At 38.2% G+C, this 16,726-nt stretch overlaps 2 protein-coding genes across 5 annotated transcripts in view; one reads left to right on the top strand and one right to left on the bottom strand.

The window, feature by feature from the left end:
* Nucleotides 1-676: 676 nt before the first annotated feature.
* Nucleotides 677-4,020, bottom strand: pld6 (phospholipase D family, member 6). Its single transcript, XM_083522004.1, has 4 exons — nucleotides 3,884-4,020; nucleotides 3,087-3,286; nucleotides 2,780-3,003; nucleotides 677-1,101 (listed from the first exon to the last, which is right to left on the bottom strand). The coding sequence occupies exons 2-4, from the start codon at nucleotides 3,278-3,280 to the stop codon at nucleotides 800-802; spliced, it is 720 nt and encodes a 239-aa protein (XP_083378130.1). The 5' UTR covers nucleotides 3,281-3,286; nucleotides 3,884-4,020; the 3' UTR covers nucleotides 677-799.
* Nucleotides 4,021-7,511: 3,491 nt separating this feature from the next.
* The window catches only part of raph1b (Ras association (RalGDS/AF-6) and pleckstrin homology domains 1b), a 59,088-nt gene continuing 49,873 nt past the window's right edge, over nucleotides 7,512-16,726 (top strand). For 3 of the 4 annotated variants that reach the window (XM_083522910.1, XM_083522908.1, XM_083522907.1), the window contains exon 1: nucleotides 7,515-7,747. The gene's annotated coding sequence lies outside the window, so the exon portion shown is untranslated. Of the gene's footprint in view, nucleotides 7,748-16,726 lie in introns of all 4 variants that reach the window. The other variant, XM_083522909.1, reaches the window with a different exon arrangement.

Here is a 16,726-nt window from a genome sequence, read left to right as displayed (position 1 = left end):
GACCTGATCCATTAAACAGTGGTGTGATGTTATAAAACATCTGCTTTTCAATTGTAGCTTTAATTAAACAAAGACTCAGTTTTCAACATTCAATTACAAATGTCATCCTTGAAAACAACTCGCTACCCAGTTTGACAAATGATAATGTAGTCCAAATACATTTGAAAAATTAAATCAGCTGGATACAATTTTATTAAAGCACTTTATCTAATTTGAGGTCCCAGTTTTATGATTGAATAGCTGGGTTGAGCAATATAAATCCTGGCACACTTTTTCAGATGAAAAGACACTAAAGAACTGGAGGAGAATGTTTTGGACCAAAGCCAGATTTAAGCCAATAAAAGCAGATTCATTATTATATAGATATTGCAGTTTAGTTCTCCCCGAACACGATGCATTCTTACTGTTCCCTCTATGCATCAGATTTTAAATAGAATAAAATCCAATTTGTATTTAACATGTCTAATATCTCTGAAGTGGAATGTTACAAAATTAAAACAACAAACAACAGTAAAACAACCAAACTTCTCCATGTCCCAGAAATATTGAAATCTAATAGAACCATAACTAAATCTGTACCAAAACAACTATATTTAAAAAAAACTTCTGTAAAACTACAAACATATACATATATATATATATATATATATATATATATATATATATATATATATATATATATATATATATATATACACACGTATATATAACCAAATTGAAATATTTTTCTTAAAAGCAACAACTGTAACAATTGAATGTAAATTAGATTTTTTTTCAAGCAAACAAAATGAACAACATGTCAGAACCAGCTAACTCCAGCTACACATCTCTGGGGGGGGGCCAGCAGTCCCTTCGCATTATCCACACTGTGTGGATGTGGTGGGTGTTTGGCCGGGTCACTGGCCTCCCACAGCTTGGTAAACTCCTCCTCATAAGGTTGAACAAGTTCCGGTTCCTCAATCACAATCACGTTCTCCTGGTTGCTCTGCACCGCTGTCATGGTCCAGTTGAGGGAGCCAGTGATCAGCTTTCTGCCATCCAACAGGGCAAATTTATGATGCATGTGCATGGTGTTTGCCAGCTCGTGCCTCACACAGATACCTGAAATTACAATTAGAAACGGTCCATAATTGTTCTGTGTATCTTACAGCTACAACAATCTTTGTTACTTGAACTCATGACCATCGCACCAATTTTTAAAACTGTTCCCACAAAGATTGTGCACTATTGTAGAGCATGTCTATAGAGTATAGAGTAGAATGTCCCACTAAACACTTTTGGATTGAACTGAAAACACCAACACCAACTGTGGAATTTCTAGTACTAAAGCTACCAGATGTTAACCTTGTAGTTACCTCTCATTAACTATTAGCTTGATCGTCTTGAATACATTTACAGTAATGTTAAAACAATTAATTATTATTATTATTATTATTATTATTATTATAATACAGAATTATTAGCTTTTCTTTAGTCCTGTTGGATGTTTGGAATATATTTATTAGGACATTTTATGCAATACAGTATATAACATGAATGAGAGAGATAAGTGAAAGGTCATGCCTTCCTTGCTGAATCAGCATCTACAAAACCATTAGTGTTAGAAGTAAAGTGGACGTCACCTGGGAAGATCGTACGGCTTACTATCATCATACACACAGTACATGACTGAAGATGATCAGATGGCGTGGTGGTATTATTACAGCCGTGTACAGTACAGACCAAAAGTTTGGACACACCTTCTCATTCAAAGAGTTTTCTTTATTTTCATGACTATGAAAATTGTAGATTCACACTGAAGGCATCAAAACTATGAATTAACACATGTGGAATTATATATGGAATTATATACATAACAAAAGTGTGAAACAACTGAAAAATGTCATATTCTAGGTTCTTTAAAGTAGCCACCTTTTGCTTTGATTACTGCTTTGCACACTCTTGGCATTCTCTTGATGAGCTTCAAGAGGTAGTCACCTGAAATGGTCTTCCAACAGTCTTGAAGGAGTTCCCTGAGAGATGCTTGGCACTTGTTGGCCCTTTTGCCTTCACTCTGCGGTCCAGCTCACCCCTAAACCATCTCGATTGGGTTCAGGTCCAGTGACTGTGGAGGCCAGGTCATCTGGCGCAGCACCCCAACACTCTCCTTCTTGGTCAAATAGCCCTTGATGCCTTCAGTGTGACTCTACAATTTTCATATTCATGAAAATAAAGAAGACTCTTTGAATGAGAAGGTGTGTCCAAACTTTTGGTCTGTACTGTACGCCTCAGGTCTTTCTGACGCAGTCACTGCTGTCTAATACATTTGTACCGGAGGAAAAAAAGTGATATTTTCTTCTCAAAAGAAAAAAAAAACATTAATTTAAGCACTACTGTGTTTGATGCTTGCATAAAATATAAACAAATAATTTTTGTCTCCTTAATGCTGATTATACTTTTATTTTTTAACAAAAGGCTGCACCCTTTTTTTTAATTCATTGATACATTAGAGTGAACTCTTTGTTGTGTACAGTTTATGATGTCATTTAATAGGTCTGCTGTAATGTATAGATATGACATATAAAGGCTATTCTATTCTTCTTCTTCTATTCTAATGAAGCTGCTTCATGGAACAAGGTGGAACGAGCTCCCAGATGTTATCCAGGTGTCATTTATGAACCAATTAAATTGATGAATAAGCTTTCAGTAACCTTAGTATCATTAGTCACAGAGGTGGAATCTGTAACTATACAACATAAATGAAGTAACAGGACTTTCAAGGTACCTGCTTTGTCCTTACCTGCCTTGAGGAGGACGGGGATCTGAGAGCCTATGATAGCCATGTATTCTCGATCTGTGAGCACTCGCACCCGCACACCCCGGCTGTGTAACAGCAGCACAGCCCGGCTCAGCTGGGTGTTGGAAAAGCAGAACATACAAAGGTCCAGTGATACACGTGCTGAAAGGAGGTGCTCCAGGAGTCTGGAGAATGATGTGTCCAAGCCATGAGGGAGGGGACACAGGCTGAAATAACAAACAGTGGTGAAAAAAAACTGCAGCACATACAGAACCACATACAGTTCAACTCTATACAATTAAAATGTTACCAGGGATGAGTCCTGACAGGATTGTATAAGTGCTCCACACATGATAGCGGTGAAGGAAAGAAGAGAACTTCTTTCAGGAGCTGACGGGAAACTCGTCTGGGCCAGAGAGACCACAACCAGTTCAACCCTTCCAGACCTAATACAACAGCCACTGCCCCGAGTCCGAGCATCTTTACTAGCTTTTTCAGAGACATTTCCCACTGCATTGACGGACGAGACATGGTGAAAGAAAGACGTCAAAGAGTTAACAGGAATAAAATCTTGATCATTTTCACATATTGAGATTGCAGCAATGCCTTGCAAAATATTTGAACACACTTATTCACTGAGTGTGACTTGGCTTAAATGTACTTGTCTGTCTTTTCCCTGACCTTCACACTTGTTTTTACTTGGGATTAATGTGAATGATTACTGCATTGACCAGAATCTCGTCAGACTGTGAACATTAGTTTGGGAATCGCCATGTTTTAATTATGAAGGGATTGTGCTCTAAATCCGGGTTACACAAAGGCGCCAACTCAATTAACGCCCTATTTAAACACGTAAATTATCTTGTTGTACACCTGTGCAACTATAAATACAGTCTTATTCGATCGTAAATGCATTTTCTGGGTTTTTTTTCTAAACATTCAGAATTCAGAATGTTTAATTATGTTTAGCTAAAAGCTTGCTTACAAAATCAGATGCTAATAACCTGGAACCCCATTAGACCATGTGACCTGCACAGGCATTTATAAAGCTGCAAAACTTCACTTCCAAATGCTAAATATAAACAATTAAATAATACAAGAGCTTACCTGTATTGTCCAAACTTAATAGGATCTGCACTAATACTTCTGCACTTTTACGCCACCTTTCTGAGCACTTTTTTAGACATACAGAAAATGAATCGATTCTTTTTTGATCGGATCTTTTGACCAAAAATGATTCATTATCACAAACGACTCTTACGTAAAATGGTTTGCAGTCCAACTGGATTTAAAATATTCTTAAATATACATTTCTATTTCCATGCAAATAATCAGCAAACAGGTTGTTTCATAGACAAAATGGCACAATAAAATATATCTAGTTTGTATTTAGTATGCAATATGTGTCAAAATCAATCAGCCAGTATTTAGGCCAAGAGTCGAGTCGAGGTTCAAAAGCTGTCCAGCATTTAATGAACAACAAGACCAACAGGATACAGAATAAAATTTGAAAATAAAACAGTATCTTCTGCTCTTATGTATATTTGCCTGATCAAGATGTTTAACATGTTTTCCTGTTTTTTAGTTCATTAATGTATTGCTCTGAATAGGACTGTGGTGAGACCTGAGATGTTGCATGGTTTAGAGACAGTGGCATTGAGTAAAAGACAGGAGGTGGAGCTGGAGGTACACAGCTGAAGATTTTGAGGTTTTCGTTGGGAGTGATGAGGATGAACAGGATTAGAAATAAGTTTATTAGAGGGACAGCGCATGTAGGACGTTTTGGAGACAAAGCGAGGGAGGCGAGATTGAGATGGTTTGGACATATGCAGAGGAGGGACATGGGGTATATCAGTAGGAGAATGCTGAGGATGGAGCCGCTAGGAAGTAGGAAAAGAGGAAGACCAAGGAGGAGGTTTATGGATGTGGTGAGGGAAGACATGCAGGTCGTTGGGTTGAAATAGGGTTAGGGTTAGGTCTTAATAATTCACAAAATAAAACAAGTACATTTATATATAATGTTTGTTTCGCACTTAGTGTTTACTTACATTCTGAAATGAAATGAAAATGCTAATATGCACCAGATTTGTTCAAAATACCAACAATGGTTATTTAAACTATAAGGTCATCCTTCATTAAATATTATTATTACTATACAAGAATAAAATAAACATCCTAAATGGGATCTGAGGTCAGAGCCAGCCTGGGAAATTTTACTTCATTATTTTTTAGGAATGAAATCTAATTGTTAAAGTAGACATTATATTGTAGATACATTTTTATTAGTTGGTTCAAAAGACTCGATTCAGTAATTTGTTAGGTAGCATGAGGTTATCGCCTCCTAGGAAGAGGTGGAATTTAACAGCGCCCCCTACTGCTACTGAAAGAGAATTGGCGATGCAATTTGCGCCATTTATGTGCTAATGCGGTTGTGTTAGCTAGACACGTGAAATACGTGAAATACGTGACAGACAGACAGACAGACACACACACACACACACACAGACACACACACACACACCTCTTTTCTTTCAGTGGTTTTTCTTTATTTTTATTATTTTCTTTATTTATGTATTATTATATTATGAACATATCCAAACTAAAATAACATGTATGGATTTATGTAGTAAACAAAAAAGTGTTAAATAATCTGTGAATTTGTTAAATTAAATTTAAAATAAATAAATAAATAAATATGTTAAATAAAATTAAATAATTAATTTGTGACATTTTTTGCCTCTTTAACGTGCTTTAGACTATTAGTTGTCTAGCGTGAGGGTGAGTACAGAGTCATTAGCCCTATTACTACTACAACTACTGTACAAATCCATATTATGACAAGAAACAAGTAACGGCCCCCATTAGCTTTAAAATGAATGTCGATCATTCCAAATAAATCTCAAGATCTTTAAATGTATTTCCAAGTTTAGTCTCCAAAACCATCACACTTTGATGAAAGAGGCTCTCATGAGGACCGTTTAATAGATTGAAGACATGGAGCTACCTCTGCTGCAAAGGATGTTTATTAGAATTACCAGCCTCAGAAACCAATGATTTACATAAATGCTACTTAGAGGTTAAGTGCCAGACTGTGATAGTAGGGTATCTGCAAGAGTAAAAGGGAAAGTTTATAGGACTGTGGTGAGACCTGCGATGTTGTACGGTTTAGAGACAGTGGCACTGAGTAAAAGGCAGGAGGTGGAGCTGGAGGTAGCAGAGCTGAAGATGTTGAGGTTTTCGTTGGGATTGACGAGAATGGACAGGATTAGAAATGAGTTTAGTAGAGGGACAGCGTATGTAGGACGTTTTGGAGACAAGGTGAGAGAGGCAAGATTGAGATGGTTTGGATATGTGCAGAGGAGGGACACAGGGTATATCTGTAAGAGAATGCTGAGGATGGAGCTACCAGGAAGGAGGAAAAGAGGAAGAACAAGGAGAAGGTTCATTGATGTGGTAAAGGAAGACATGCAGGTAGTTGGTATGACAGAGGCAGATGTAGAGGACAGGGGGTCAGGACATCTGTGGCGCCCCCTAATGGGAGAAGCCGAAAGAAGAAAAATAAGAGGTTAAGTGCCAGACATATTTCAAGATCCACTGCTCAGTGGAGATTACAGGGGTCAGGCCTTCATGGTTGAATTGCAGCAAAGAAACCATTATTTCAAAAGAATAACAAGCAGAAGAGATTTGCTTTGGCCGAGAACCACAAAAAATGACATTATATTAGTAGAAAACTGTTCTTTTGTCTGAAGAGTGAACATTCACAATGTCTTTGTGCGGTTCCACTGTGCATAGAGGAAAAGGTGTGGTACAGTGGGGGTGATTTGCAGTTGTACTCTTGGGGTGTTTTGCTGGTGACTCTGTTGGTTATTTTGTCAAAATTGTGTGCACACCTAACCAGCATGGTTGACACAGCATTTTGCAGCAACATGCCGTTTTTTTCTTTTCCAACAGGACAATCACACCTCTAGCTTATGAATTTGTTCAAGAGGGGGAGTGATAGAGTGCTGCATCGGATTTCCTGGCCCCCACAATCACCCCATCTTTTTCCAGTTGAGATGGTCTGGGATGAGTTGGAAGGAATGTTTCACAGCTAAGAGAATCACAAATCGCCACTAGGTGGCGCTCAACACGAAGCTTTCTCCAACCACGGTGTCCTACCATTGCAGGACATCCAGCCTCTCACAGACATGACCCAAATGTCCCTAACAGGACATATACACCAGAACAATACACAGTGTACCTGCAATAAATTGATTCATTATTGATACTCAATATGTTTATTAGAATCATCATTAAATGCATTTCTAAACTAAAACGTGTGTGTGTGTGTGTGTGTGTGTCATATATATATATATATATATATATATATATATATATATATATATATATATATATATATATATATATATATATAAAACACTATATTATAGCCTATAATATCGAAAGAACAACATAAGCGTGCATTTTTCCCATATGTACCATTTGCGTCCCAAATCGCACCCTTCAGCACTAGGTAGGACGCCTAAACCTTGCTCTTCTTGAATAAACTAGGTCACCTTCTCCTACGCTTGAACTGCAGATTGAACTGCGGATGCGCTCGTTTGCCGAAGCAGCACGCCCCCTGATTGGTCTGTTTTGGGGTAACGCGGGGCGGGACTTAGAGCGCCGCTGCACACGCTGATTGGTTGATTCCGAAATGTGGGCAGGGCAGGAAATTGGATGGTAGAAGCACGCCACAGTTTCCCTAAAGGGGAGAGAGAATGGGAGAAGGCGCATAGATGTGTCTGTAACGAATAACTGAAATATAAACAATAATATTATTGGTATAAATATAAAGAAAAAAAATTAACAGTAAAGAAGAACACGTGTCTGATTTACGGTTTAAGTGCTGAAACGTTTGGAAATTGTGATCTTGGGGGAAAAAAGTGACGATTGGTATAACAATTGGAGGATCCTTTGGGTCGCATTCGGGTGAGTGTTATTATAGATTATAATTAAACGCGGTTTGTTTGTGATCATTGTAGGAAAAAGGGAAAAGATTGAGATTTTTTTTCTTTTTGGATGTTGATCTAATAGACAGAGTAGGATGGGAATCAGGAGGACTCACGCCCTGCTGCAGCTCCTCTGATTCTTCTAAGCTGGTATTGTCTCCACCGGTAATGAGAACACTATCCTGCGAGGGCAAATACTTATGCACAAGGGGCTGAAACATAGACAGAATATATATGATCTGTGACATTATATAATAATAAAGATTGTGAAGGTAAAATCTGTTTTAAAGAGTAATGCAGATATACTAGGAGCGCCTTGAGCTGTACAGTAGGTGTGCTGAAGCCAGAAGCCATCCTTTACTCTGTGTGTGTGTGTGTGTGTGTGTGTGTGTGTGTGTGTGTGTGTGTGTGTGTCCATGTTTTGGGGGGGTGAAAAAAATTGAGGGAAATGCTTGAGCAAAATCCTATTCTAAATTTTTTTTTCATACATTTCATGATGCTCTATCAGATGCATGACTAATCTCTTGGTGACAAATATGAGATGTCTGCCAGGTGCTTGCTTCATTGTCCACTTGATATTGGGTGTGTTCAAACTCACCCCCGGTGTCTAGCTGTGGACACACTCTCACACGCACACTCTCTCTCTCACACACACACACACACACACACACACACACACACACACACACACACACACACGATTCCATTTCCTCTTATGGGTCATCTAAATACTCACAGTGATGCTCCACTATTATCAATGTATATGCAAATATTCTGGTCCTGCTTAGTTTGCATGTCTATGTCTGAGTTAAATGTGCCTCTTGTTATCCTGTCAGATGTTTTTCCTTCTGGATTGCACATTTAGATCCCCCACACTTTACCGCTACAGAATCGTTTTAATCTCTCAGTAAGCTGATCAGCTGAATTGGGTGTGTGAGATTCTAAAATGTGCAGTGCGACACCAGGATCAGGGACCGAACACTGCCCAACATAGTGTACACTTCCGCCTGTAGAGTCACATCTACATAGTCTGGACCTACCCTGGATATTATATATATATACTGGTGGATGTGTAACATATTACATGGTTATACATCTTTAATGGTTTGTGTGTGAGATCAGTCGATTGATTTGTCAGACATGATGATACACATTGTTAATATGATATTGACATCGTCTCTTCAGGTTTGGCGTTCATTCATATTTTGTGTCCTGTATTTGCATTTCAGTTCCATATCAAGTCACGCCAACCTCACATGTGCTTTTGGTTAATTAGATAATAGTTGTTTTGATTTAAAGAGCTCAAGAGTTGGTTTATTCTGACTAAGTCGCACTAAATATGTATTCGTCCATCAAAAACGCATCTTTTTAAATCTGCGTTTCAAAGTGATTACTATTCTTTATCTGCTACTGAATGAATGTGGTCATGTGATTTTCACAATTGCAAGTAATTGCTATGCCATTTTCAGTATTTGATACCTTAAAGTCATGTTTTGCGCTTGTTTAGTATAGTAGCAAACAACTGTGACCTGCTTTCCATCTTATAAATGTTCAAAAGTGCGACTCGAAAACTTGCAGTTCAATCACAGGCTTTTGGTTTCTTGTAATGTTGTCAAATTGAGTCATTTTTGGTGGAATCTGGTGCATGCAAATCTTTAACTTACATTACCTACATTATACTCCTCGGACAGTACCTGTATCATCACTGCTTACATTCCTCTGGCTTCTTTCACTTTTTGCATTGTTAGCTGAGAGATAACAGCTTGATGCTTTTCCTTCCTGGCGATTGGCTTTTGGCGTTTTGCAGTAAATAGTTGACTCAGTTTCTTAGGCCAGTGGTGTGGATCCTAACTTTATATAACAGAGGTAATAAAGCTGTTACCATCACACTGCACTGTGCCACAGGATGGATACAAGGCAGTGTTGTTTGATTGCCGTCTGCCCCAGTGTGTCTCGGCTGTAAGCAAACACAAGCTCAAGGTACAGTGTTTACCGGTGTGTTCGTCAGAAAATGGTCATTGTGCTCAACTGAGGTTACACAGGGTCAAGCAAGTCATGTCATCAAGATCATGTGCAGTGTTAAGTGCTTCACTGACAGAGCTGTTCAATGTGTCCAGAGGCTGAATTACACTTTGCATCCTGCTTGAGTTTGAGATGGGGAGGAAACACATAATTTCTGCCTCAGAGACCCCTCATTTCCGTCATACTCTGGTGCTGACATCCACACCGAGCTAAACGGAAAAGTCGACAGCAAGTAGTTTTCCTCCTCAGGAAATACCCACTGAGTCTTGAGCTGAACCGGACAGAGACGAGACAAGGACGATTCTGTTGCTCTGGATAGTCTCTCAGACTTATTTACATGGTGTCTTGGTGGGAAGAAGCTGCTTTCAGAATGACATGACCATGGGGCTCGGGCTCATATTTACCTCGTTTTCCAAAGTTTGTAGCAATCGAATTTAATAGCGTCATTGTGATCGCTCATATGCCTTCTTCTGGTGAAAAGAAAATGTTCAGAAATGTTATTAATCTGTATAGCTAAGAAATAATACACTGTTGCTTGTATGAGAACATGTAAATCTAGCACAGCATATGGGAATGTTATCACATGCCGTGTCAGGTAGTTGCAAAAATGCTGATGTACATGTGCGCCAACACAAATGGTCAGACTGGGGAAACAGATCAGGTTGGATCTTCTGTCAATGCCAATAAAATAGTCCCATGATCTCTTGAATGAATTCCTTCATAGATTGAATCTGATGTACAAAATAAGTCAACCACATCCAGGGAAAGATAATGATTGATTCTAGTTTCGAACAATCCACCAGGATTTGGTGTTTTGCTTGCTATCAGCGTTTCACTGTCTGCTTTAAAACTTTACAAGCCGAATCTGTTGTGTCAGTGTACAATGACGATAACTGTAAATCAAGGCAAACTGCTGAGCATGAGAAGATCTGTGCTTCAGAATTTAGGAGTGTGCTGTGGCCATGTGGAAGCTGAGTGTTCTGACTGTGGTTGGGAGATGTCCGGGAAGTCCTTCGGTTTGGCATATCTGATGAGAAAATCAGCTGTCTAAGGGCTTTCTAATGGTCCTCAGGGGAGAGGATAAGAAGAAAGCTTTGGTTGTGTGATTTTATATATATATATATATATATATATATATATATATATATATATATATATATATATATAAAAAGTGTGTGTGTCCAAGGTCACCCTCAGTCCATTAGACACATGCCTCAGGGGTCACACTGTGCATTATGTGCATCATCTCGTCTTTTTTTTTTTTTTGGCTTTCATCTAATTAGCTTGACTGTATGTGATGGCTAAGGACTAGATGGGGACTTTGATGCTTTGATGTGGCCTGCTTGACACATACTGGCCAGAGGGATCCAACACAAAAGACTGGACTCTGAGCCGGTGTCATCTTACCAAATCCCTCCTGAGGGTCTGAGATGTGGGGGTGGAGGTGGTATTTCAAAGAAACCTTTAAGACAACATGAAAGACAGGCAGCAGGCAGGGTGAAACAAGAGAGGACATCCTTGGCACTCAAATGCCTTCACTGGAAGCAGGTGTGTGTTGGCGAGTCTCTCGCCAGTGGTCAACAGAGTTCGTTGTCTCGGTGTTAGATGGTGTATTTTTTTGGGAGGGGGTTTTGGTGTTTCAAAGTCATATTATAGCTCTTGTCTCTCTCCTTTGTATCGCCATCGCTGGACACTGAAACTGAGAGTGTTTCTTACCGCTCGTTTTGTTCGGGTCTACCCTTCACTCACAAATCAGCGCTCATCCATCTGCCTGCTGCTTTACATATACTGTAAAGTTTATACATTACAGTACTGTAAATTGCTTTGATTTGCTAATAATGCTGACCACCATTGTTTAAGACTCCTGGGTAAAGCTAGGCCATGTCTCGACAACCTGTATATGAAATTCTATGCTGGCTTATTTTATCAACGCTTATTTTCTTTTATGCAAGCAAATAGCCGTGGTCTATGTTTTGTGTTCCATTTGCTTGTGGTATTTATTCAGTCTTCATTGAAGCTACTTTTTTGATGTTGGCTGGTGTCTCATAGCATTTTAGATTGCAACTGTGTTCGCTGTGGTCGGCCTAGAAATGTTTCCACCCCTGCAATCATACAGTTCTCTTTAGTTTTCATCGACGGCCTTGAATCTCAGTGCTCTCCATGAATCATTTCTAGAACAGCTGCTTAATCCAGACTCAGCAGAAAGTGGTGAGCTGGAAGGAACAAGGGATGATGCAGTAGAGACTCTGTACAGCAACCTACCTGTGATATAGCTGAATTGGCATAAAGAATAATAATAATAATATATAAGTGTAAGTTTGTCCTTGATGAGTGTGCCGGTGGCGACTGTGAAAAGGAAAAACTCCCCGAGATGGCATAAGGAAGAAACCTTGAGAGGAACCAGACTCAAGAGGGAACCCATCCTTATCTGGGTTGCACCGAATGTCCATTTATTACAGATAAACGATGCTGCGGGGTGCAGTGATGGTGATCAGACGCGATTATCCACAGTGTAGTATTACAATAACATGGCTGTAATGCAGTTTTATTATTGTATTTTGTACTATACATGGTAGAATATTAGTTTTTTTTTTTTTTTATCCAACATATTTCACATACTTCATAATGGAACTGTTCTCACATTGCTGACTGTATTTTGCAAAAGGACAATCGCACACACAGTCAGATCAAGGACCTTATTTGTGTAGGTAGTGTGTTCCACCTCAGGGGCTCTACAACAGCAGGTGGCTTGATTTCATCACTCTCCCTTGTTTCAGAGCCATTCAACCTCAACAGTTTGGTCATGTGACAGGAAGCAGTTGTCCCCGAACACTTCATATTTGTACAGGTCTAGGGTTAATCCAAAGTGGCAGCTTGTTATGTCAGACAGCCTAAAAGATCCCCTGTGTGTTGTTTCACATGGGGAACTTAAATAAGCCGGACCACAGCGGGATTCTGACAGACTAGTCGTAGAAACTATTATTTTTTACAAATATTATTGCTCGGTATGTCCTTGTAGATTAATGTTTATCACCTTGAGCCCTGTGTCTAGCCTTGGACAAATTGAAACCCAGTGAATTTCCACAATGGCCCATATTGCTATTTTATCAAGCTTTAATTAGGACATGCTCATCTGTGTTTATCTTTCAGTTGTTGTCCTGAAAGAAATATGCAGATAGATTTGGGGTCTCCAGTTATATTCACAACGGTTTGTTCAAGCTAAGCAGCAGACCCCGAGAATTTTATGATGAGGTCATGGCACCAGGAAGTTATGTGCCTTTGAACAATTTATGAGCCTATTGACTGGCTATTATATAGAGGCAGACTATACTGAAAGGCCATAACTTCCACATCCATTCAAAAGTTTGCTGACTTTTGAGGTTAGTCCCTAATTGGATACCAAAGTTCCAGTTAAGTAGAGAAGTATCTGGTTTAAAGGAAGAGTTGTAGTCTACATTTTTTCATTCAATCACTCATTCATACATCTTCATAAACCCAGGTTTTTCTGTGCAGATTTGTTTTGGAATTACACCCTGGATGTGATGCTAATATCATTTACATGCAGTTTCACTACGGGGCTTTTTAGCAAATAAACGTACGGAAATAAGTAGAAAATGTTGAATGTGACAGAAAATTGTTTTGAGGACAGAGTTGATACTGATCGCTGCAGCAAATTAAAAGAAAAAACACAAGTGACCAGAAGAGCTTCAGTGTGTTTTAGCATTGATTTTACAGATCTCCAAATCTCTCAAAATGGATGAACTCCATTCTTCCAAAAGATTTTCCCTTAATGTTTTGAATATGGTTTTGAAGGGTGCTGTCTAACAAAGCACTGAATGCCTCATAGATTGTTATAAGGGTTGAACTTTGGTGGGTGGGAAGGCCATGACATATGATTTTCACTATTTTACCATCAAATCATTTAGTCAGACAGGGGATAGTGGGAGTCGTTATTGTGGAAGAAACCACCTATAGGAGAGGAATGATGATCAGTCAGAGGAACTGGATTTGCAGTGGCAATTTTCTGAAGGACAATTCTACCCGAATAATTCAATGAGAAGACTGTTACATGTTTTTCGTGTGTTAAAAATGATCAACATTATGAGCATATTTGTAAAAAATCATTTAGTTTGTTCACTAGTGATCCTGGCCTAGATCAGTTCTCAGTCTTAAATCAGTAGGTGCTCTCAGAGAGGAGTCATACATATAAACCTATACTTTCTCAGGCAGCCAAGTGTTGCAAGATGCAAGAGCAGTGAGGAGGAAGCAAACTTTTTAGAAATCCCATCTCAAACACTCCTTTTAATTCCTACATGAATTCCTCTCTCAAAATTCCTAACAAGTGTTCTACAATAAATAATACAGTCGACTCCCGATAATTCACGGCTCGGAAAATTTACGGGTTTCCATTTGGAACCTAACTAACAGCAAGTTGTGGATTATCTTCAAATTCTCAAGAATCCGCAGCGGGACCAAATGTTTAGGAATGTCAGGAATAACATTTTTAAACCAAGTTTTCATTCACAAGTTTCATATAATTTTTTAAAACACATTACTGTATTGACATAATGTATAAAATGAATTCACTAAAGTATCATAGGGGCTGCGGGGGGTTGCGTCCAGAATTTTCAGAACTCGCAGGGGAACACTGTATATTGATTTTCTAACTTAATATGGTTTGGTTCAGCATAAACAGTGATTAATGTGATCTTGATATTGTGAAATTTCTCATACACGTATCAAGTCAATTTTTTATTTTCTTTCAAGAATGATTGGACAGTCAGCAGCTACTAAAAAGACAGTGATGGATAGCTGACTTAGCAAATAATTCATGTTCAAAAGAAACTAATAAGAATTATATCTTTAAATGGCAGAGTTTAAGCATGTGATACAATGCAGTGCAACATAAGGCTAAGGTGCAGACCAGGGGGGTCAGCAACTTGAGGATCCATGGTTCAAATTCAGAACCAGTAAAAGTAGTTCACTGGAACAAAACCAAGTACTTAGAATGAATGGTAGTATAATTTGTGTAGATTTTTGTAAATAATAAAGCATAGAGCCCATTCCTGTTTTGGCTTTCATATTTTAATACAAATACACATTTGTGAAACTTCCACATATGCTTCATGTTTTAGGGTTGTTAAATGAGTCTTATAAGACCAACCATTCATCAACTATGATGGCAGTTGTGTTGCACTCACCTGAACATCCAACATGCAAAAGCAGATCTTTGGTCTAAAGTAAAACAATAAATCCATGTTATTTTTTCAGTTCTGGAAAGATATATTGCTGTGGCTGTGTCTCTGTGTGTTCTCAGCCATTGTCGACCCCCAGTGACCCCACTGTTCTCACCATGACAACAGGCTTTTCTCCAGCCAGCTGGAATAGCCATTATGGAGGTTCCTTCCTCTTTCAGATTTCAACATGTTCTCATGCAAAGCGCTGAAGTACTCCTCATGATTTCTCCTTAAAATCTCAAATTTTACGAAGATTGGGTTCAAGCCCGCGTATATACAGCAACCTTAATTTAACCTACTGCATTTGCTCCTTCTCAAAGGTTTTTCAAAAATGCTAAATATTACTTTTTTAAGCAGATGGCTTAAACAGAGGGACTGCTTCTCAGCATGCTCATTGTGGGGTTTTTTTTGCCTTGAAATTATATCATAAACATTTTGTTAAGAAAAATATATTACAGTTGCACATGAATTTAATGCCAAGCAAGAAGACAGTAAAGTAAGTAAGTAAAACACATTCAGAATCTTACATCATCTTCACATGTTAAGTGTAAAGATGAACTAATACATTTGCTAGTATCTTTTTATTGTTTTGTTTGAGTCAATTATTAACAATTTCACACACTGAAAGAGAACATGATTCGCTTTTAACAATGGAAAAGCCGAAGATGCTGAGAAAATTCTATAGTTAAGTCAAGTCAATAGCACAGGGTAGACCCTGCACGTGTTCTGGGCTCTCATGCATGAACGAAGTGCTCTCATTCATAAATACCTTTAGGAGCTTGCAGTTTTTTTACACATGATTTTAAATATTGTTAATGTTTAGTATTTCATTCTAAAGCTCTTTACTAAAACTTTGCTGCAACTTTGTTTAGAATTCATATGTAACCATTAATTATGGGAAGCGACCTCATAGAATGTCAAGGAGGGACATACTGAACATGGACCTTGCTAGGAAATAGAGAGAGAGGATCTTTCCTTTCTTTTTTCAAAGACTCCCATTTAAGCTCCACTTTGTGCTGATTACAGATCAATGTTGAAGATCACAATCCACTGTACTTCCTCTGAATTTCTCTCTCTTTTCTTTCTCTGCATAGATTCTAGTTTTGCTATGTTAAGCAGTTTATCACCACCTCTCGCTGTATTTTTTTAAACATCTATTTTTTTCACAGTTTATCTTTGTTTTTATTCTTGGCTTGGCTTCTTGCTCTCATTCCAGATCCAGATCATGACCTTTGCAAAAGATAGTATGTGACCTATACATGTGGAATTTGAGGTGTAGAATGATTTATGCATAAGTTTGTTAAAGACTTACCACTTATCTAATGGTTAAAAACATTGTTACATTGACTACCTTCATTATAGCTTATTTGTCTATAAACTGTTAAATTCTATCACTTGACTAAAAAAAACCTTGTCTAGTGCAGTATCTTGTATTAACTCTGTCTCACTAATATCAGCAGTTAAAAGTATTCACGAATACTAAGTATTTATGAAAGTGAATATAATTTTAGAATTTACTGAATATAAATTAAAATCATCTCAGGAATCCTAAGTTATATACTTGTGGATCCTCAGCTCACATTGGCGCCACTGTTAAAAAAAAAAATAATAAATAAATAAATAAATAAATAAATAAATAAATAAATAAAAGACACAATTGGTGGTTTTTAGGTTTTCTCCTGGTTTTATGGTGGTAGTTG

This window comes from Silurus aristotelis (assembly GCF_946808225.1).
Source record: "Silurus aristotelis genome assembly, chromosome: 20".
Taxonomy (NCBI): Eukaryota; Metazoa; Chordata; class Actinopteri; order Siluriformes; family Siluridae; genus Silurus; species Silurus aristotelis.
Note: the sequence above shows the minus strand (reverse complement) of the source record. Positions and strands in the feature narration are given on the sequence as shown.

Bases quoted from the DNA above. Each gene is read 5' to 3' on its own strand.
- pld6 (XM_083522004.1), bottom strand. From the start codon at position 3,280: ATGTCTCTGAAAAAGCTAGTAAAGATGCTCGGACTCGGGGCAGTGGCT. The intron at 3,004-3,086 runs GTAACATTTTAA...TTGTTATTTCAG, and splicing joins CCTGTCAGGACTCATCCCTG to CCTGTGTCCCCTCCCTCATG. The intron at 1,102-2,779 runs GTAAGGACAAAG...TTGTAATTTCAG, and splicing joins CCCCGTCCTCCTCAAGGCAG to GTATCTGTGTGAGGCACGAG.